This window comes from Akebia trifoliata, chromosome 2 (assembly GCF_017979445.1).
Source record: "Akebia trifoliata isolate Shusen 1 chromosome 2, ASM1797944v1, whole genome shotgun sequence".
Classification (NCBI taxonomy): Eukaryota; Viridiplantae; Streptophyta; class Magnoliopsida; order Ranunculales; family Lardizabalaceae; genus Akebia; species Akebia trifoliata.
Genome location: NC_141376.1, coordinates 6816523 through 6838179, shown reverse-complemented (window position 1 = coordinate 6838179; position 21657 = coordinate 6816523). Strand labels below are relative to the sequence as shown.

Sequence of the window (21657 nt, the reverse complement as noted above, 5' to 3'; positions counted from 1 at the left end):
GAGTCATTCAATTATCCATAAAAATGTCATAAATTTATGTCATAGTTCTTAAAATAATTCATAATAAATCAATATATATATATATATATATAGGGTCCCGTTCGGCACCCTAAGTTTTACCACACACTTTAACAAACGCGTTTTGTCTTACATGGGTTAGAAGTTTCGGAATGAGCTGATTTTTGGTGAGGATGATCTCTATGGTGAGGAGATCATCCTCACCAAAAATCAGCTCATTCCAAAACTTCTAACCCCATCAAAATTGATTTACAAAAAATGGACGGTCCACGATTTTTCAACGTGTAAACATGGGGCTAAACATTTCGGAATGGGCTGATTTTTGGGGAGGATGATCTTCTAATCATAGAGATCATCCTCACCAAAAATCAGCTCATTCCAAAACTTCTAACCCATGTAGGACAAAAAACGTTTGTTAAAGTGTGTGGTAAAACTTAGGGTGCTGAACATTTCCCATATATATATGTATGGGAAATGTTCAGCACCAAACATTTTGGCAAAACATTTTTCAAAACATGGGTTAGAGGTTTTGGAATAGGCTGATTTTTGGTGACGATGATCTCTACGGTGAGGAGATCATCATCACCAAAAATCAGCCCATTCCAAAACTTCTAATCCCATAAAAAATGATTTACTAAAAAATGGACGGTCCACGATTTTTCAACTTGTAAACTAGGGTTAGAAGTTTTGGAATTGGCTGATTTTTGGTGAGGATGATCTCCTCACCGTAGAGATCATCCTCACCAAAAATCAGCCCATTCCAAAACCTCTAACCCATGTTTTGAAAAATGTTTTGCCAAAATATTTGTCAAAATGTTTGTTGCTGAACGGGACCCACATATATATATATATATATATATATATATATAGGGAAATGTTTAGCACCCTAAGTTTTACTACACACTTTAACAAACTTTTTTTGTCCTACATGAGTTAGAAGTTTTGGAATGGGCTGATTTTTGGTGCGGATGATCTCTATGATTAGAAGATCATCCTCCCCACAAATCAGCCCATTCCGAAATGTTTAGCCCCATGTTTACACGTTGAAAAATCGTGGACCGTCCATTTTTTGTAAACCATTTTTGATGGGGTTAGAAGTTTTGGAATGAGCTGATTTTTTGTGAGGATGATCTCCTCACCATAGAGATCATCCTCACCAAAAATCAGCCCATTCCAAAACTTCTAACCCATGCAAGACAAAACGCGTTTGTTAAAGTGTGTGGTAAAGCTTAGGGTGCTGAACGGGACCCATATATATATATATATATATATAATATAGAGGTGCGGTTCGGTTCTATACAAAATTGAACAAGAATCAAATCAAATCGGTAGATTCTCTATTTTCTTAAGCCAAACCGAACCACAACTTACTTGAAACCAAATCAAACCAGTCCAAAGCTATTGGTTTGATTCTCAATTTGAATCGGCCTAAGTTGCACCCCCTAAGATCAACAAATAAAAAACACAGGCATAACTCTCATATCATGGAGAGACATATCAAAATCAACCAATTTAGCAAGAAAAAAAAAGTTATTATGAGCTACCAGAAAAAAAAAAAAAAAAAAGTTGAATATTTAGCAAGAAGTCCGGAACCTATTAGTAATTTCGCGAAAAGAAAAAAAAAAACAAAAAAAAACCAAAACTTTATATATATTAGTATATTATTCCTTTCTTCAACGTTATCGCGTAAAAAAGAGAAGCAGAAATAGTAGGAAAAGAAAGGGCGGACCGCGTGTTGAAGTGTTGCAGCAGACTTCGTTTCCTGGCGAGGAAAATCGATGGTTCGTTATACTAATTAAACCCTAGCTCATTCTCAATTTCTATAAAAAAAAATAGTTTCGAATTAAATTGATTTACATAGATTTTGCGTCTCAAGCTTTGTTTGCATGATCTGATCCCTTTTTTCTGATGATTGTTTCGCAAATCACAATAGATATTTATAAACTATGATCTGTTATTTTGTTATAATCGAATTTTGTATCTCAATCTCATGGATATTACTTAGAATTTCCGATAATTGTTTCACAATGACAATAAATATTATAAACCATGATTTGTTATCAAGTTATATTCGGATTTCGTGTCTCAATCGCGTAGTTATTACTCCGAATCGTTTGGAATTCGCATTTTAGATCCTATACAGCATTATCAAGGGGAAATATACTTGGTTGACTATAATTTTACGATTGGGTACTTCTGTTGTCTTTGAACCATTTGTTGTAGTATCGCTGAGACTATCAAACAAATCTGTTTATTTGAAGTTAGATGTTAGAGGTGGGAAAATGGAGGAATTCTATTGTTAGAGGATTTTCATTAGTATGTAAATGTGGTGTTAACCATGCAACTATTTGTTCTCACGATCCTTGAGATTCATGTCGCTGGTATGATTACTTATTCTCTGGTCTTGCTCCTCCTTCTCTGGTCAGCTACGCCACTTGGACATCGGTATGGTGTCTATTAACGCACCAACTACTCCAAAAGACTCATCTGTCAGAGAGGAGGAGAATTATAAATATAAGAGGGTCACAGGGCTTAGCTGGGGTATGACACACCCGAGAGCAGATGAAAATATACGATCGACACTCCCCCTCACACATAAGGGTGGAAAGAATTGAACCTGTGAGCTATACGAACCTAGCGTTCTGATGCCATGTTAAGCAACCAACTACTCCAAAAGACCGATCTATTGAAGAGGGGGAGAACTATGGATATAGGAGGGTCACGGGGCTTAACTGGGGTATGACACGCCGGAAAGTGGAGGAAAATATACACTCAACAATGTCCGTCAAAGACTCTCCGACGATCAAGTCAGGTGACACCTGGCAAGATTTGAATTTTCTTCATTACATAGGAGACATTTATGCTTGATTGCCTAACTTAGGAAATGTCTATTGTAGAAGATTGTGCTCAATTACCTAATATAGGAAAAACCTAGTTTTTTGACAATCAGTTTCCCACATGAAATGGTTAGTTCTAGCAACAAAGGTATGGGGTCCTTGGTGGAAGTCGAGGTCATACCCTGATCACCAATTGACTTACTTCCTCATGTCACCTCAAAACCCTCCTAGTAAGGGTTAGTAAATATACTGAGTCTAAGCTAATACCTCGGCAAGGATTACACCTTGATCCGACTTGTACATAGTTTGGCCAGGTGCATTTGGTCTTCGATAGATATGTTCATAGGCTGATCTAGGATAGCAGTTCAAGCTATCTCGTAGATGTTTATTTCTTATGATTTCTAACTAATAATTAATGTCGCATCTAGCATGCTGGCCATATATTAATTTCAAAATGTCCACAAAGACTAGATATATTCATTAAACCTTTATAGATATATGTTCTATTATGATTTTTTTTTTCTGCCTTCTGAATTGTACGTGCCTTATCAGGCAAGCTTGTATGGAGGAGCATCTAGGAATGATAAACCTAGAGGACGCCATCATGGGTTAACTCAGCAAAAGAAGCAAGAGATAAAGGAAGCATTTGAGCTATTTGACACGGATGGGTCAGGTATAACATAATTTCTGATCAAGGCCAGGTCTTTATTATATTCAAATGTCATCCTAATTTGGTTGCTTGACCTAATTTTCCAAGGCACTATTGACGCCAAAGAGCTGAACGTTGCCATGAGGTTTGATATGCCCAGTTGCCTATGCTTTTAATACTTTTTCCAATTTCACAGGTCTGGCACATATAAGAACTAAAATGATTTTCTGTGCAGGGCCTTGGGATTTGAAATGACAGAAGAGGTATTTTTCCCACCTCGATATTTCTTATTTCTTGTGCTTAAGTTTTGAAATTAAAATGTCAGTGTTTGAGGTGTCTGTGAGGCCGTGCACCCACATGTTTCCACAACAGATACATACGTTATGATCTATTGTGCACATAACTTGTTTTTATTATTGAAAGATATCTATTTTTATTATTTTCCTTCTTTTCTTATAAAAATTCGTGATATTTTCCCCTTTATCAATAATTCATATTGGTGAAACTCAGATTATAATACTGATATCTAGAATCTTTGGGTTGTTCCAGCAAATCAATCAAATGATTGCAGATGTAGACAAGGATGGCAGTGGTGCTATTGATTTTGATGAATTTGTGTATATGATGACGGCCAAGATCGGAGAAAGGGATACAAAAGAAGAGCTGATGAAAGCCTTTCAAATTATCGACCAAGATAATAATGTGCTGTACCCTTTTCTTGTTCTTGCCTTGTTTCTTGTTGTTGGTTACTAACTTCCTTTGATCTAAATTCAGGGAAAGATATCTGCATCGGACATTCAGCGAATTGCAAAGGAGTTGGGTGAGAACTTTACTGACAGGGAGATTCGAGAGATGGTTGAGGAAGCAGATGGTGATCGTAAGTCAATCTTCTTTGAATTTTAAGTGTACTGTATTTTGTCCCTAATGATTCAAGTCCTAGACCATAATTTCATGACATATCACGGAATTATGGCGTCACTTAGGCCTGTTGCTGCTTTACTTACTATATGTACTTCTGAAGCTAAATATTCTGCTCTCTAGGTTATTATCGCTAGAGTTTGCCCGTGCCTCTTTGGGGTTAAGGGGGTAAAACAGGAAAGATAATAAAGTTGAAAGGGTGTTCCTGAAAAGGGGGAAGAAGAGGAAAAGTTTGGGGTATTCTTGAAAAGAGGAAGAAGAGAGCAATAAGGATTAAAGCTGTCCTAGTGATACTTTCTTTATAGGGTATAAAGATTGAGACATAGGAGGGGATAACCGTTGTATTTTTAGTTTCACTAGATATAATACCATTGGATCAGGATCAGATATGGCATTTGTCAGTTCTTATCAAGAAAATTAAGATGTGTTTTTATACAATAAAGCATTTCATGTGGACATACTAGAACACATGATCAATATCCCAACATTTTTTATTTTTTTCATCTCTTCATAGTCTCTCCCTAGCTTGCCATGCCATGCGGCACATTGCTACTGTTGCGGTGGTGTTGGTTTCCCACCTATTGATGATTGTGGAATTGTTTGTGGGAGATAAAGCATTCTACAAAGAACTTAGTTGAACATGGTTGACGAACTGTGTTCATTCTGGCCTTACTGTTATGTTCCATAGATGTTACTTGAATCTGTTTAAAACAGGTGCTACTTCATACCTGTTTGCCTAGTTTGTATTTATTTCTATACCATATTGAACTTTCCAGATTTCAGCTTGGGACCCACTAGTACGATGCTATGAGCAAATCAGTACTCATTGCTAGGGTCCACCATTTGGTGCTAATCTATTTGGCTGTCTTGGGAATATGCTCACGTGAGAATGTGATCAATCCACAAGTATGTCAATAAATATTCTTATGTATTAAGGGAAAACCTAGCCATTTTTGTTTTTTTTTTTTTTTTGATAAGTATAATCTATTGATAAAGGGGAAAAGAGTACAAGGAGGCTGAGGAGGCCTCACAAAGAGCAACAAAACAAAAAAGAAAAGATAAAGATAAAACTTCAAGGGTTACATAAAGAGTTCCATCTAAAAACAAAGTCATCAAAAGAAGTTCCCCCAAAGTCTATGTTCTGTTTAGACCAAAGATACAAATACCCCAAGATCTCCAAAAAACTGCCGTGAGGACTTCTCATCTTATTGTTGAACACCCTGTTATTTCTCTCGTTCCACACTTCCCAAGCAATAGCCGATGGAAGTATACTCCAAAGGAATCTTTTTCTGGATGAGAAAGCATTGTTGGCCCACTCTACTAATAACGAGGAAAACTTACAAGGAAAGACCCAATGAATCCGGAAAAGATCAAGGAAATTTGACCAGATATTTTGAGAAAAGGAACAATGAATTAAAAGATGATCTACAGATTCTCCATCCCTCAAACAAAGTGGACAACAATTTGGAATGATCCACCCCCGAACAATCAAATTATCCAACGTAAGAATCCTCCCAAGGGAGGCCAACCAAACAAAAAAAGAGATTTTAGAAGGAACTGACTTAGACCAAATGATGGATCCCAAGACGGATCTCTCGGCAAGGGGGGGTAAGACACTTGTAAAAGGAACTAACAAAGAATCTCGAATCCTTAGCCCTCGACCATTCCCACCTGTCCTGTTCACTTTTGTTGAGATGAGTTGAATGCAGGAAATCTAGGAAAGATGCCAATTCTGTTAGCTCCCAATCATTAAAGTTTCTCCTGAACCCCAAATCCCAAGAAGAGCTGGAATCGTTGTATTAACTGGTTCTTTTTCAGAGAACAGGCATACAATGACGGAAATTGAACTGCTAAAGGCGAACTACCGCACCAACTATCCTCCCAAAATCTCACCTTGTCCCCCTTCCCCGCTTTAAATCTAATCCATTTTTCGAACTCCTCACCAACATTGAGAATCCCCTTCCACACACTACACCCGTAGGAACCTTTAGCCTCACCACTAAACCAACCTAACCTCCTCTCCCCGTACTTTGCCATAATGACCCTCCTCCACAGACTCTCCCTCTCCTCACCAAACCTCCAAAGCCATTTTCTTAGAAGCGTTCTATTAGCCAATCTAAGGCCTCTAATCCCTAACCCCCCATTCTTCTTGGGTAAGCAAATAACCTTCCATCTAACCAGGTGATATTTCCTCTTCCCATTCTTGTCATTCCACAAAAAGTTTTTCATAAGTCTTTCCAATCTATTTTCGACGGATCTTGGAAGCATGAACAAGGAAAGAAAGTAATCCGGAATACTCGTCAAGGTACTTTTAATCAAAGTTACTTTTCCTCCTTTAGACAGATATTTGGCCTTCCACGTGCTTAACTTTTTTTCCAATCTCTCGATCACCCCATCCCAAATTTAGATACTATTGTAGGGTGTTCCTAACGGTAATCCCAAATAAGACGCGGGTAAAAAATCGTGCCCACAACCCAAGGTCACGGCCATCAAATGAATATCATTGACCTCTCCAACCCCAAAAAGCTTACTCTTCTGCAAATTAATATGTAACCCAGAAATAGCTTCAAAACAACTCAATAAAACTCGTAACACCTTCACCTGATCTCTCGAATGATTGAGGAAAACTAGTGTATCGTCTGCAAATTGGAGGTGAGAAATCCATGGACCATTATTCACCCTAAACCCTGATAGCTTTCCTAAATCAACTACTCTTCTAAACAGCCTACCTAAAGCTTCTGCTACAATAAGGAACAAGAACGGAGAAAGCGGGTCCCCTTGCCTTAATCCTCTCGAACCCCTAAAAAATCCAGCTGGACTCCCATTGACAAGAATCGAAAAAGACACCGTTGTAACACATTTCATGATTCAACTAATCCACTTAACTCCAAAACCCATTCTCCCCATCATATATTCTAGAAAGTCCCAACTTACATGATCATAAGCCTTTTGAAGGTCTATTTTCCCAATCATCCCCTTATTTTTATCCTTAATCCTTGAGTCGAGACATTCATTGGCCATCAAAACTCCATCGAGAATTTGTCTACCTCTAATGAAGGCCCCTTGTTCACATTTTTGTTTATTCACTTTAGGTCATTGACACTTCTTCAACTTTTTTGTCTATACTAATCCACAAACTAGTTTTACTCCCACTTAAATCTTTTGAGACTTTTTTTCTGATAATTGTAAAAGATTTTATTGAGGCTATTTATTAGTACGCTAAGATTGGTCTGCAAACCTTCTTAACTAATTTTATTGAGGCCATTTCAGTTGAGTCTTGCCTAGAAGTATGAAGTGAATTCGGTGACCAAAGACATCTCTAGGTTGAAAAAATTTCAACCAAAGAACAAAATGAGATCATTCGTGTGGTGACAACAGTTGGCATCCAACTCCCATACAGAACTAAAGGACTTCACCATACTTACTGAAGGGTCATAATACCATAATCAAATAGGTAGTAGTTGGCATGAGACCTTGTACTTCCTTGAGCGGCAAAATAGCAGGGATGTTTGTTTGACTAATGTCTGTGGCTCGTAACACATATTCTGTCTTTTCTAGCTTGGAATTGTTTTTTCCTGGAAAGTTTTTTCTTTCATCAAGAACTTTGTTTGTGGAAATTTTTCCTAGAGAAGTTTTCTTTTGTGCTTTATGGAGAGTAGAAATTGTCAAAAAGTGCATTTAAAAGAGAAAAAAAACACTATTTAGTTGATGACTTCCATGGAAATATTTTATGCATGCAACGATAGAGAGTTTGAAGTAGGCAGTTGGGGAAGTCATCTTGTTTAATAGCAACTCTCTCTCTCTCTCTCTCTCTCTCACACACACACACACACACCTTCTTTCCTTCGCTCACTTTCCTCCCTCTCGAAAAGGAATATAAATTGAATAATATAATAGTCAATTTATATTCCTATCTGGGAGGGAGGGAAGTGAGCTAAGGAGAAAGAAGTTGTGTGTGTGTTAGATCTGCACTTAGAGTACGGGAAATTTGTTTGTTAAGATTGACAGCCTGGTTTGCTATCATGTGATGTTTTTCTAATGTCTGAGGCTCACAGGTGATGGCGAAGTTGATGTCAATGAGTTCATCAGGATGATGAGGCAGACTACTTACGGATATTAGAACTCCAGTGTTGGGTTCCATGTAATGTCAGGATTGTCTTTCTCTCCCCTCTTAAAGGTAGATGGTCTGGTGTTTGGCGATATTGGAATATCTTCTTTATTGTAATTATAGGATTCTGAAGGGTAGATTGGATGATTTTATTGGGGCGTGCACTGGTCTCTAGTCCTTTGACCTCAATGTATCTGTTTATGGTTTAGTTCTTTTGCACTTCGCAGAAGTCTGTTGATTACGAATTCATATAATGTAATTTGTACTTCTTCTATAGTTCTAGTTTCGAATTTAATCCCTATCTATATAGTTTCATCGGTCGAGATTATATGTATCATGGGAAACTAAGATGAATTATGAGATCTTTTATTTAATTGAGTGTGAAATTAAGCCGTAAACCACATAATAATTTGTATGACTTCATACACTAAATATGCTGAGATGCGATTTCCTTCAACTGCCTACTTGAAATAATAATGTTATGTATCCATTTGATTGATTGTTTAAAAATAATTCAAAACTAAAACAGTACTTTTGAAAGGCAATTAGTTGCAGAACAATGTGGTTATTTCACCTGTTCATTTTCTTTTTCAATAAATTTTGTTGCAATTTTTTTTAAAAAAAATTCATTTTTTATTAAAGTAAAGATAACAAGACTTCAAAAAAAGTCATTAAGAGATTCTCTAGAAGAAATACGAGCTTTTGCTTTTGGCGGCAACATGCTATTGGGTGGTGGTGATCCCGCTTATGGGGTCAAATGAATACGTTCTTTTCTCATATGAATGGAACAATCTTGACCATAGTAACAAAATTTGGATTCAATAATTCTTCAGGAAAGTTTTCGTAATAAAAATTGAAATTTTTTTAGAAAATATAGAAATGACTTTTCTAGGTTTCTTACCAAAATTCATCTTCAACCACCTTAAAAATCCTATGCTCTTGAGATTTGTACTCGAAAGAAAATAAAAATTTTTAAGGGAAAATGTAAAAATGTTATCATATTTCAAGATCAAATCATAAGTCATTGATTCACTGAATTCATCGGTTAGTCCCTTATTCGGAGAATTTTACGATTTGTAGGCAACATTTGGATTCCTATGTTATAACTGTGAATTATACTTCTTATTATGGTTGGGAGAGTGATAATGTTCAAAAAATGATAATTGTTCAAAAAAAAAAAAAAAAAAACAATGTTCAAAAACTTATGGAATTAAAAAGGTCCCTGAAATCAAGATGACAAATTACAGTCAATGCCATATTTCTTCATCAATTACATTCCCAGTGTAAGTTATAACCAAGCATTTTATAACTCTAAATTACTTGAGTAATCCACCTGGGGATGGTTAAGATGGTAAGGACGATTGGGTTTGCTCTTCAAGTCACACCTTCGAGTCTCTGTATGCCTCTCCACATAAAGTGGTATATTTAACTGTTGTACATGTGCAGGTGCATGGTACGTGTGGCCGGCCAAAGAAAAAAATGTTACTCGAGAAGAAACCAAATCAAAGAACTTCCAAAAAAGAGGGAGAAGAAATGGAAAGGAGGTGTGATCATTAAAAATTAGAATGGATATGTGCACCACCAAACACCATCTGCAAAATTCATTGTTTGCTAAAAAAAGATGTGTGGCAATGTAGGATTTCAATATAAACAACAGTTAGTAATTCATATCTATTGTTTAGTTATCAATTTTTAGGTAACTTGTATCTTTCCTTCACTTTTCCCCTCCAACCAACGTCTCTATTTTCAACTCTCTTTCGTTTCGTAGTTTGAACAGAAATGGCGGGAACGGCTACTGCAAGCAAGTAACGGTCTCCTGTTTGAAAACATGGTTTTAAAACTGCGTTTTGGATTCCTCTCTGCTTCATCTTTTCTACGTTTTATGTCGTCACCATGCCGCTTCTGTAGTTATCTTCAACAACCCAAAAATCACAAGTCCACGAATTCGACTATATTAGATTCCACTAATCAAAATGCCATTAATTTTCTACATCTGTTGCACCTCTGCCAAAATATCACAGATCTGAAGCAAGTTCAGTCTCTCCTAATCGTGCACGGTGTAATGGAAGATGAGTTTCTGGTTGGAGAATGTATTAGAGTTTGTTTCAATTTGGGTGCCCCAGAACTCGCTCTCGATGTTTTTACCAAAATAGAAAGACCCAATTTGTTCTTGCAGAATTTGATGATCAAGTGCCTTTCAAATCATGGGCTATATGTTAATCTCTTAAGTCTCTACATGAGACGTCTCAAATCGGGCTGCAGCTCCGACAATTACACATACCCTCTTGTGATTAAGGCCTGCACATCACTACGTTCTCTCCGAACTGGAAAAGAGATTCACTCTGTTGTTCTGAGAAAAGGGTTTGAGCAAAACATTGTTATACAGACTGCTTTGATCGATATGTATGCGAAAACTGGTAATATGAGAACCTCACGTGTACTTCTCGATAGAATTCCTCAACCAGACTTGGTTTCCTGGAATGCAGTACTTTCTGGGTATTCTTATAATGGGCTTGATAGGGAAGCATTTGAGGTATTTCAGAAGATTCTGATAATGGGATTTAAGCCCAATATAAGCACCTTTGCAAGCTTAATTCCCGTTTGTACCCGTTTAGGAAATTTTGGTATTGGAAGATCTATCCATGGCTTTGTAATCAAATACGGGGTTTTCTTGGATGAATCTTTGGTGCCGGCATTAATTTCAATGTATGGTGGTGGTGAGGATTTATCTGTCTGTAGAGAATTGTTTGATCAGCTAGACAAAAAGAATGTCGTTATGTGGAATGCCATGATCTCTGCATATACACAGAACCGAAAGTCTAGTGAAGCCTTTGAAGTTTACAGGCTAATGCTCCGAGAAGACGTGCAGCCTAATTTGGTCTCCTTTGTGTCGATTATTCCCTCCTGTGATAATCTGGATAACATTCAATACGGTGAATCTGTTCATGCCTGTGGAATCAAACATGGGTTTGAACATCAAACTTCGGTGGTTACTGCCCTTTTGTCGATGTATGCTAAGCATGGTGATCTAGACTCAGCTCAGTTCCTCTTCGATGGGATGCAAGAGAGATACCTTCTTTCATGGAACTCTATGTTTTCTGGGTATGTACAGAATGGGTTACCGGACGTGGGTTTGGCTGCATTTCGCGAAATGCAATTAGTGGGTTTGCTGCCAGACTTAGTCTCCATGATTACTGTTCTTTCCGCTTGCACCAGATTAAAGGACACTCGATTGGGTATGTCCGCACATGCCTATTGTGTTAGAAATGGGTTTGATTTGAATCTTAACGTGTCAAATGCACTCCTTAGTTTCTACTTTGATTGCGATAGGCTTTCCTCATCTCTTAAGCTATTTAGTAAGATGGTGAGAAGAAATGTGGTTTCTTGGAATACTTTAATATCCAGTTGTGTTCATCATGGTGACATGCGAAGTGTGCTTACCTCCGTACGCCAAATGCAGAGAGAGGACGTGAAGTTGGATTTGGTTACCTTGATAAGCATTTTGCCTAGTTTCTGTGAGACTGAGAAACTTGTACAAGGGAGGGCTATTCATGGCCATGTAATCAAAAGCGGGTTCAACTCCAATGTTTCTCTCATAAATGCACTTATTAGTATGTATGCCAATTGTGGGGATCTTGATTCCGGGCACTTAGTTTTCAAGGGCATGCCAGTAAGGAGTGTGATCTCTTGGAATGCTCTAATAACTGGCTATCGATACAATAACTTCTGTAGGGAGGTGATGGTCTTGTTTCACCAAATGACAATGCAGGGTCAGAAGCCAAATTTCGTGACTTTGTTGAATATATTGCCTATATGCTTCAATCAGTTGCAAGGTAGGTTAATTCATGCCTTTGCACTTAGAAGTGGGGACATATTAGAGACTCCTCTCCAAACATCCCTTATATGCATGTATGCTAGATTTGAGAATGTAAGTTTATGTCATTTACTGTTTGAGAAGGCAGATAAGAACAATGTTTCCGTGTGGAATGCTATGATGTCTGTACATGTACGAAGCAAAAATGCCAAGCATGCAGTTGCCTCCTTATGTGAAATGCTCCAAATGGAAGTGGGGCCCGACCATGTAACAATCTTGAATTTAATCTCGGCTTGTGTTCAACTAAGCAGCCCGATTCTCACTCACTCCGTGATGGCTTACATTGTTTGTAAGGGCTTTGAGAAAGATTTACTCATAAGCAATGCCCTTATAGACTTGTTTGCTAGATGTGGTTACATCTCAAGTGCAAGAAAGATATTTGATGGTGTGATGGAAAAGGATGCTATCTCTTGGAGTGTTATGATCAATGGGTATGGTATTCATGGGGATGGTGAAGCTGCGCTTGATCTTTTCTCGCAGATGAAATGTTTTGGGTTAGATCCCGAAGATGTTACTTTTATTAGCATTTTATCTGCATGTAGCCATGCCGGTTTTGTTGATCAAGGCAGGATAATTTTCCAATCTATGGTAGAAGAATATGGTATCACACCAAGAATAGAACACTATGCTTGCATGATAGACCTTCTTGGCCGAGCGGGTCACTTGAGTGAGGCGTATGCCCTTGTTAAGGGATTGCCATTTAAGCCTTCTTCGAGTTTGCTTGAGTCTTTACTTGGTGCTTGTAGCATCCACGGCGATTTCAAACTTGCTGAACAAATTGGTAGATGGCTGTTTGATATGGACCCAGAAAACTCGGGATCGTATGTGATGCTTTCCAATGTATATGCAACAGCTGGAAGGTGGACTGAGGCTAATAGAGTAAGGTCTGGTATGGAAGAAAGAAGCTTGAGAAAGGTACCTGGTTTTAGTTTTATTGAGGTTAATGGATACTAAAAGATTCCAGAGAGAGTTTATTTATGTCTCCATGCCTTGAGCTGTTCCTTGGGATTAAGTGAAACATATACACTGATAGGCCACCTTTGTTCTGATACATATATTGTAAATATGAAACCCATTGTCCATATCGAGAATCCACAGTTCAGACCATTGTTCTGCATAGATTTTTTGCACTTTAATTTTTGGGGAATTTGGTTCATTATAATGTATAAAATTTTAGGATTTCATGTAGGGGGATTTAAATTGCAACTCAATTACCATTCATATCGATCATACTTTTTCACTTCTCCCAAAGTAAACCAAATCTAAATAGAGAAACATAGATTTCTAGGTGTTTTTTTTTTTTTCTTGAGTATTTCATCAAACAAATTCGAACCATCTTATCATATCTGACTATGTTACCAAACAAGAACACTTATCAAAGTGACTTGAAATAACACTTTAGCAATCAGTATACAGATAAACCATAGACGCTTTTTTCTTTTTTTTAACCTTAAAAAAAAAAATCTATCTTCTCTGCACACAAGACAATGCTTATTTCAAGTCAATGTAGCAAGGCTCCTTAAAAAAAAAAAAAAAAAAAAGTCTTATAAAGCAACAATAAGATTAAGTTATTTGGTATTTAATTGGATGATAAAAAATTGTCGATATTGAGACAAAAGAGAAGAAAGACTAAAAAAAATAGAATTAAAACAATTGCATTAAGAAAATATAAATATAGCACAATGTATAATCAACCAAAACTAATTATAATTTCATTTAAACATAAAAGAATTTAAATATAAGGAGATATGAATAGTATGGATGGTATTTTTTGTATGGCATCAAAGAATGACATGTGGCACATTAGGATCATAAAAGGGAAGTGTCGGGCTCCAATACCCAAGAAGAATCCAACTTATCAAGTCTCACTTCTTGAAAAAATCGGATGTGGAGAGGTCGGAAGAAGAAAACTTGGATGATGGAAAGACTCGGATATATGAAAGAGGCAAGTCTGGAGATCGGATGAAGTAAGGCGACCTTGGAGTTTGGATGAAGTTAGGTCGAAACACAGAGGAAAAATTCGATCAATCAATCACAATAATAGCTAGAATTCACGAACATAAAGGAGGATCCTTGATTCAAAAGGAAGAACGAACATGTAATAAGGGGTGGGTACATCCCTGATCAGAAGGATCTACTAAAATAGTAAGGGAGAGAATTTAAGAAGGAAATAAAAGAAGATCCTAGGGTTTGAACCCTACAAACGCAAGGATAGTGGGGCACGGAAAGGTATGCAATTCCTTCTCCTTTAAACTATATAATATTTTTTATATTAAGGTCCTGACTTGGGCGTCGGAGAGATGTTGTTGCAGGCACACCCATGAGTATAAGAAGAGGGAATCATTTAACTAATGAAAACCATAAGATGGTGCAAGTTTTTGCATCTACAAATAGTATTTTCAATAAGGGGTGAGAGTCCGTAGGTTGTGAGTTTCATACCTAGTATGAGCAGTATTTCCTTTGGGCTACTCACGAGGGCACACCCTCAATTACCCGATGCGTGTGATGTGCGGGCGTTGCACGTGCCCGAGGGAGGGACCCATATGCCTTGACTCCGGTCTTGCTCTTTCGATGTCCTTAGTTGGACGTTCAGATACCCCTATCATAAATAAATAAATAAAAAGTTATGACCACTTTTTAATAAGGCTTTATAGTGGAATTAGAAAAATAATGATGAGAAATTGCATCACACTTGGGTTTTAGGGTATGTTAATGTCCATCTAAGATGTATTATGGTGTTGAAGGTTTGAATGATCATCTAGTTAGGTAGGATTGTGTTATAGGCTTTTCTAGCTTCAATCCACAATTAAGTTTCTTCATGAAACAAACAATTAGGATAAGTGGAAAAACATAAAATTCCTAGAGATCAGTGCTAATCTTTCAGAGATTAGTGTAAGAGATAGTCCCACATCGCCTAGGTATCACGATCTTGGGCTGCATATAAAAAGCCCATGGGCCTAACTCATTCTCACAAAGCCAGCTTGTCAGGTGAGAATTGCCCCAGGTTTACATACAACCAAGATCATGATACACAGGCGATGTGGGACTATCTCTTACACTCCCTCTCACGTGTAACATGTCTCCTACATTGTAGGTACCCGCTATGATATCATGTAGAAAACTGATTTTTTATTAAAAATTCTTGAATAAATAATGAATCATGATAGGATATTTATAGGAATTATATCAACTAAGATAAGGAAACTTACCTACTATAAATATTCTAATTTATTATAATGTAGAATATCCTAATTGATATTACTATTTATATTATTCTCAAACACTCCATCCTTTTGAGATGAGTTACATTGATATGATACAATGCATTTCATGTATCATAATATGATGCGTCATGTTCTCTTAAAATTAGTCATTTTTCTGAGGTACATTTTTATTTGGAATTCATAGCATTCCAACCATTAGTGGAAAAATGTATGGTTATGTGCCCCTGTCACGTCAATTGAGTATTTTAGGTGTGTTTTGTGTCAATTTATTATGACTTTTCCTAATATTTTCCTTTTGTTATTGGACAGAGCAGAAAGAAAAACACTTTCCTTTATAAGTCATGTATAACTCAAATGGATTACCTCTAAATTTCAAGGAAAAACTTAGATAAAAAAAAAACTTGATTCGAGATTTTGAAAAGAGTCTTAATAATTTGACTAACCCAAGTGGCATAGTCAATCGACACCTACTGACGTGACAGGTTCAGGAACTGTAGATCTATTTTTTATGGGATCCAAAATAACAACCTTTTATAGGAAAGTGCAACTCTATATCCCAAGGAGAGTAAGTCTATGATTCCCAAGCTTGTGACATCAGGGGTGTCAATTGAGTATGGCACATGGGTAAGTCAGATTATCACGATTCTCTTGAAAATGAATGGATATCAAACTCCAAAATTAAAATTAAAATTCAGTGGTGAATTTTTCATTTTTTCAAAGTTCATAGAATTTTGCCTTCAACAACCCTAAAGGGTCACATCATAAGTTTTAATGGAACGAAGTGCGTAAAAGGACCAGCAAAAAGAAAACAAAAATTTGCTATTTTGAAAGTTATGTGCTAAGTTGATGAACCAATGGCACGATGCCATGTGTACTAAATAATAAAACACTTAAATTGCTCCCAAAATTTCTCTCATTGGTCAATCACTTTTGCTCATTCAATACACATGGCCTCGTTGTGTCATTGGTTCATCAGCACATAACTTTTTAAATAGTAACTTCGACGAACAGATTAATCTTACTCGACTAGAAATTTAGAAGAGAGATTTACCTGGTAGCCCTAACTATTGCATCTTTATTACAAAAATTCCCTTAGAGTTCTATTAACTCCAAGACAACCTTACATTATGAAGTTTGTTACGTACCAAACTTAACTTTATCAAATTTGTTACCAAGCAAACCTTGGAATGGGGATCCATGTGATAAAATTCAAATTTATGAGATTAATTTGTTACTTAGCATACCTTGGACTGAATTCTAACTCAATCAATTTGTACCATAAAAATATATAATCTAATGCAACATGATTATTAAGGGAAAAAATTCTAAGAATTTAAAAGAAAAATTATAAAAGATAAAAATAAAAATAAAAATAATTAATTTTCATTGTTGAATTTTAATTTAAAATTTAGGATTTTGGTGGCCATATGATAAGCTCAATTTTTATTAATTATTTGAATTTTTTCTGTTTAATATTAATTTTTCTTTGGAGTACGGTTTGTACAAGTAAAGCAACTTGAAAAAGTAAAAGAGTTTTTTGCAACAGGTTGGTCTGCTCAGAAAATCTCTCAATCTAGAATGATAGAGCGAGGAAAGCGGGTGTGAAGCATATTATGACACGTGAAAAAATAAATAAATCAGGACTATTATACTAATCTGAGTCGTGATGAATGCACGCGGTCTTGTTACGCGGTTCCCGTGGCAAGGCCAAAGAACCATAGATCGTTTTCATCGGGATACCAAAGAAAAGATGTACGGTTTTATGTCTTTATCACGTCAGCCGCATACCAAGACTTTAAACAAAAAAAAAGTTCTACGTCAGCGTCTCTTACGTCACCCTACTAACCTTCCTTCCTTCTCGCCAAGCGCCTTGTCTCTTTATTCGCACCGCGTTCGTGTGTGGAAAGAGAGTATACAGCTGGCTGACACGTTTACTTCCGACATATAAAAAACCTCCTCTCTCTCTCTCCCCCCACACTCAAACATCTCTCTCTCTGTCTCTCTTAAAAAAAAAGATGGAACTCAATATGGAGACAGAGAGGAAGAGATCTCAGTACTCCAAAAGGCCCAAAGGAGACGAAGTTAAAGAAACCCAACTCTCTCCCTCTCATCATCTCACCCAACAACAAGAGATTTCAATCATGGTCTCGGCTCTCAAGCAAGTCATCTCTGGAGTTGGAGTTGGAGTTGGAGACAACACCAACATTATTAATGACCAACGAAGCATGGTTTTGTCCCTCCCTGATTCCGATACGTGTCGTTTATGTAGAATTGACGGTTGTTTGGGATGCAATCTTTTCTCTCTATCCAAAGCCAAAACCAAAGTGGACAAAAACTTGATCACCACAAAGAAGAGGAATAATATTGGTGTCGTTGATTTCTTCCCATACCCTAACAACCCACCGAATCAAAACTCCCAACAACAACAATTAGAGAGAAACAACAAGAAGCAGCGACAGGAAACAGTGCTAATGGTGCCTGAAACCAGTAGTAGAGAAGATCAGAAGCCATTCTTGGACGTTGATGATGAGATTCAGAGCTGGATATCAATGGATTATGTGGGCCCATTTTCCAGTACTCCTAGTGCATCTTCTTGAACGATCACGACCGCTTATCATTTCTGTATTCTATAGTCCCAGGAGAATAAAATAGAAATGTAATTTTGATTAAAATTATGCAATGAGCGGTCCTAGAGCAAAACTGCTTCTTTACTGTGTTTCACACTGCGCGGACTTGGAGATGTACTCAGAATCATAGATCATTTCCTCGAGATACGATTGCAAAGCATCTAAGTGTGAAGCGCAGTGAAAATAACTTAGTCACTCTAGAATTTTCCTTTTTATGTAATTTAGAGTTTCTTGCTTTGAAAATATGTTTGAACAGTTGAAATTTTCATCGGTTACCACAGAAGTCCATATGGTCTGCTACGCGGACTGAAATGTAGACCGCATTAAATATGAGGATAATTTACATATACCCCCTTCATATTTCGGTGAATATTTGATATACCCTGTGTTTTAAAATTGTTGACCTGCCCTTGACACCATTCTTTTTTATTAGATTATTATTATAAAAATTTTGGCAGTTGCCACAGAAGCCCAAATGGTCTGCTACGCGGACTGAAATGTAAAATAACCTAAATACCCTTGTCTTCAACTGCACGCACACAGAAGAAAAATAAATAAAAAATAAAAATCCTTCTTTCAATATGGGTCTTCATGCTCTTACAGGATTCTTCTCTCAATTAAAATAGATTTACTTCTATAGAAAAAAAATATTACTAAATAACGAAAAAAAATTATTCACTGAAATCTAGTATCCACTAATAACGTGTACTCGCGTATTAAATGGCATTCCTAATTTACAAAACTACTCTTATTAATTACAAAACTAAGGCAAATACTAAGGAGTTTGCTGCGAGCACTATGAGCAAAACATGATTCCCAAGTTTCTATTCAATAAACATAATAGTCCCCCTTTAAAAAAGAGAGTTACTAATGATGCGTCAACTTTTACTAATGCCCCACCAATTATGTGTAATTCTATGGTGATTTACATAAAAACGGGCGTGGCATTAGTAACAGTTGGTGTGGTAATAGTAACTAAAAAAGCAAAAGAATCACTTTTTTCTTTTTTAAAATAATTGAGGTGATTTAGATATGTAGACTCGACTAGTAGGAATGAGATAACTAATCTTTTAAAGCACTGTACCTCTTCAACCTTGAAAAATATACAATTATAGTTCTCTTGAAATAGGGTTAGATAGATTACAAATAAATTATATAGAGATTAATCTGATGAAGAAATTATTATTAGTTTTGAGGTTGAAGAATTAGAAAATAATTTGTTCTTTAAATAAAAATTAAGTTTTTATTATTATTATAACAATTGAAGATGAGGGCAATTAAAACATTTTTCACTAAAGTAGAAGAAAGAAGTCAAGAGAACTAATGTCAGTTTGAAGGTATAAGTCGAGAACTAGTATAAGTCAAGAGAACTAATGTCAGTTTGAAGGGTTTAAGTCGAGAACTAGTATAAGTCTCTCAAATATTGGTCTTGTTAAGTACATTTTTGACATTTGATTTTGTATCGAAAATGATATTAAAAAAATAATTTTTTTACCAAAATACCTTTGGATTCCAGTTTCCAAAGTGTATTTATTTCCCTTTAACGTGTCTGCCTTTAGGGCATACGTTGACAAAATCCATTGGTTTTCTTCCAACTGCCTTGTTTGTCTCCATGCGTTCGTTCCATGTGCTCACGAATTGAAGTCAAAAGAGGATTTTTGTTTTTTAACGTGGAACACTTGACCCCATAAATAAATAAAAAAAATGCCTCGAGAATTTGACTCGAAAATAACATAAAATTAATGAATTTGAAGTAAATCTAATTGAATTTAGGTCATAATAGTGTCAATCCGTCTAACACAATTATTAAATGGGTTGAGTTTAGATTTGGGACGTCAATCCATCTAATATGAATATTAAATAGGTTGAGTTTGAATTATGGGCATCAACCCGCCTAATCCATTTAAACATATTTAATTACTTTGTCATTAACTTATAATTTTAAATATATCAATAATTATTTAAGAATTTTTGAAATTACTCATTTTTTCTAGAATTTTTTCATAATACATTTTTTTTAAAAACTTTTATAGAATATATAAGGTGTTTTCAAATATTTTTAAATTAACAAATGGTTAAATTTTAGTTTGAGAAAAAAAAAGTATTTTTCTCTAATAAGCTATTTATTTATATTTATATTTATATTTTTTTACTCCATTTTTTTTATTAAAATCTAGAGATATACAATGTTTGATTCCTAATATTGGCAAAATGACATTTAATAAGATTTTAAATCTTACTAAGTAAGGCTATTATGTCTCATGTAATAATGAAATACATATTTTGCTTAGTCAATAATAATAATATTATTAAAAAACACTTTTCTTATTAAATTAGTAAGAAAAGTTTTTTGACCAAAAAATATCTAAAATCATAAGCTGATGCCACATGGTTGTAATGGACAAAATTTTACAAACTTTGAATTTTTTTCAAAAAAAGTTATTTTTCATCTTTGAACTTAGTTTACAATTTTGTGATTTTATTTCTAGTAATGATATTTTATTTTTGGTGGTCGAAATGGAATCTATTTGTTTTCAATAAAAAGTAGAATTTAATTAAATAAATTATATATGGATTGGGTCAGGTATACCTATTTATAAATGGGTTGGGTTTGGTAAATTTTTATAATATTCTTACTTCAATACGACACGAACACGATCCGACTCGACCCATTGTCACCCTTACTTTTGGTAAAAAACAGTTGGAGATTTGCTGTTCAATAGAATACTCTCATGTGTCCACTAAAATTATAAAAGGAAATATTTAACGGGTAGACCTAATTGTTGCAATTTTATTGTAAAACTCTCTTACTTTATCAAGTTTGTTACTTGAACAAACTTTACTTTATGAATCACGCTACCATGACTAACTTTGTAAGATCTGGGCCAATATGGATGATCAAATTAATAATTCAAAGACATATACTTGTAGATTTCATGGAAAAATCCATATTTAAAAGAAAAGAAAAGAAAAATCCCTTTTAAGACTGATCGTGATATTAAAAATATATATGGATACCAAACTTCCAAATTTAAAATTAAATACAACATTGAAAATTAATTTTATTTTTTAAATTCTTAAAATTTTATCCTTTATAACCTTGTGGCATCGGATCATATTTTTGGATGTCACACATTGATATATTTAGAATCCACTCCAAGATATGTTAAGTAACAAATTAACCTCATAAATTTGAATTTTATGACGTGGATCCCTACTCCAAGGTTTGCTCGGTAATAAACTTGATAAAGTACGGTTTGTCGGGTACTAAATTTCATAAAGTAAAATTTTTTTTGAATGGTCAGAACTTCAAAGGAGTTTTTTTAATAAAAATATAAGAGTTGGGTCTGCCTGGTAAATCTCTCTTAGGACAGGTTGCTGTTAATTTATCAGTTTGACAAA

General features: G+C 35.6%; 2 protein-coding genes across 2 annotated transcripts; both read left to right on the top strand.

The window, feature by feature from the left end:
* Positions 1–1641: 1641 nt before the first annotated feature.
* LOC147409182 (caltractin-like) lies at positions 1642–8825 on the top strand. The gene is made up of 7 exons (XM_086426240.1): positions 1642–1799; positions 3408–3528; positions 3613–3649; positions 3740–3767; positions 4054–4206; positions 4279–4381; positions 8478–8825. The coding sequence occupies exons 1-7, from the start codon at positions 1797–1799 to the stop codon at positions 8540–8542; spliced, it is 510 nt and encodes a 169-aa protein (XP_086282366.1). The 5' UTR covers positions 1642–1796; the 3' UTR covers positions 8543–8825.
* Positions 8826–8967: 142 nt separating this feature from the next.
* LOC147409181 (pentatricopeptide repeat-containing protein At5g39350-like) lies at positions 8968–13590 on the top strand. Its single transcript, XM_086426235.1, has one exon. The coding sequence runs from the start codon at positions 10359–10361 to the stop codon at positions 13356–13358; it is 3000 nt and encodes a 999-aa protein (XP_086282361.1). The 5' UTR covers positions 8968–10358; the 3' UTR covers positions 13359–13590.
* The last annotated feature ends 8067 nt before the right edge of the window (positions 13591–21657 follow it).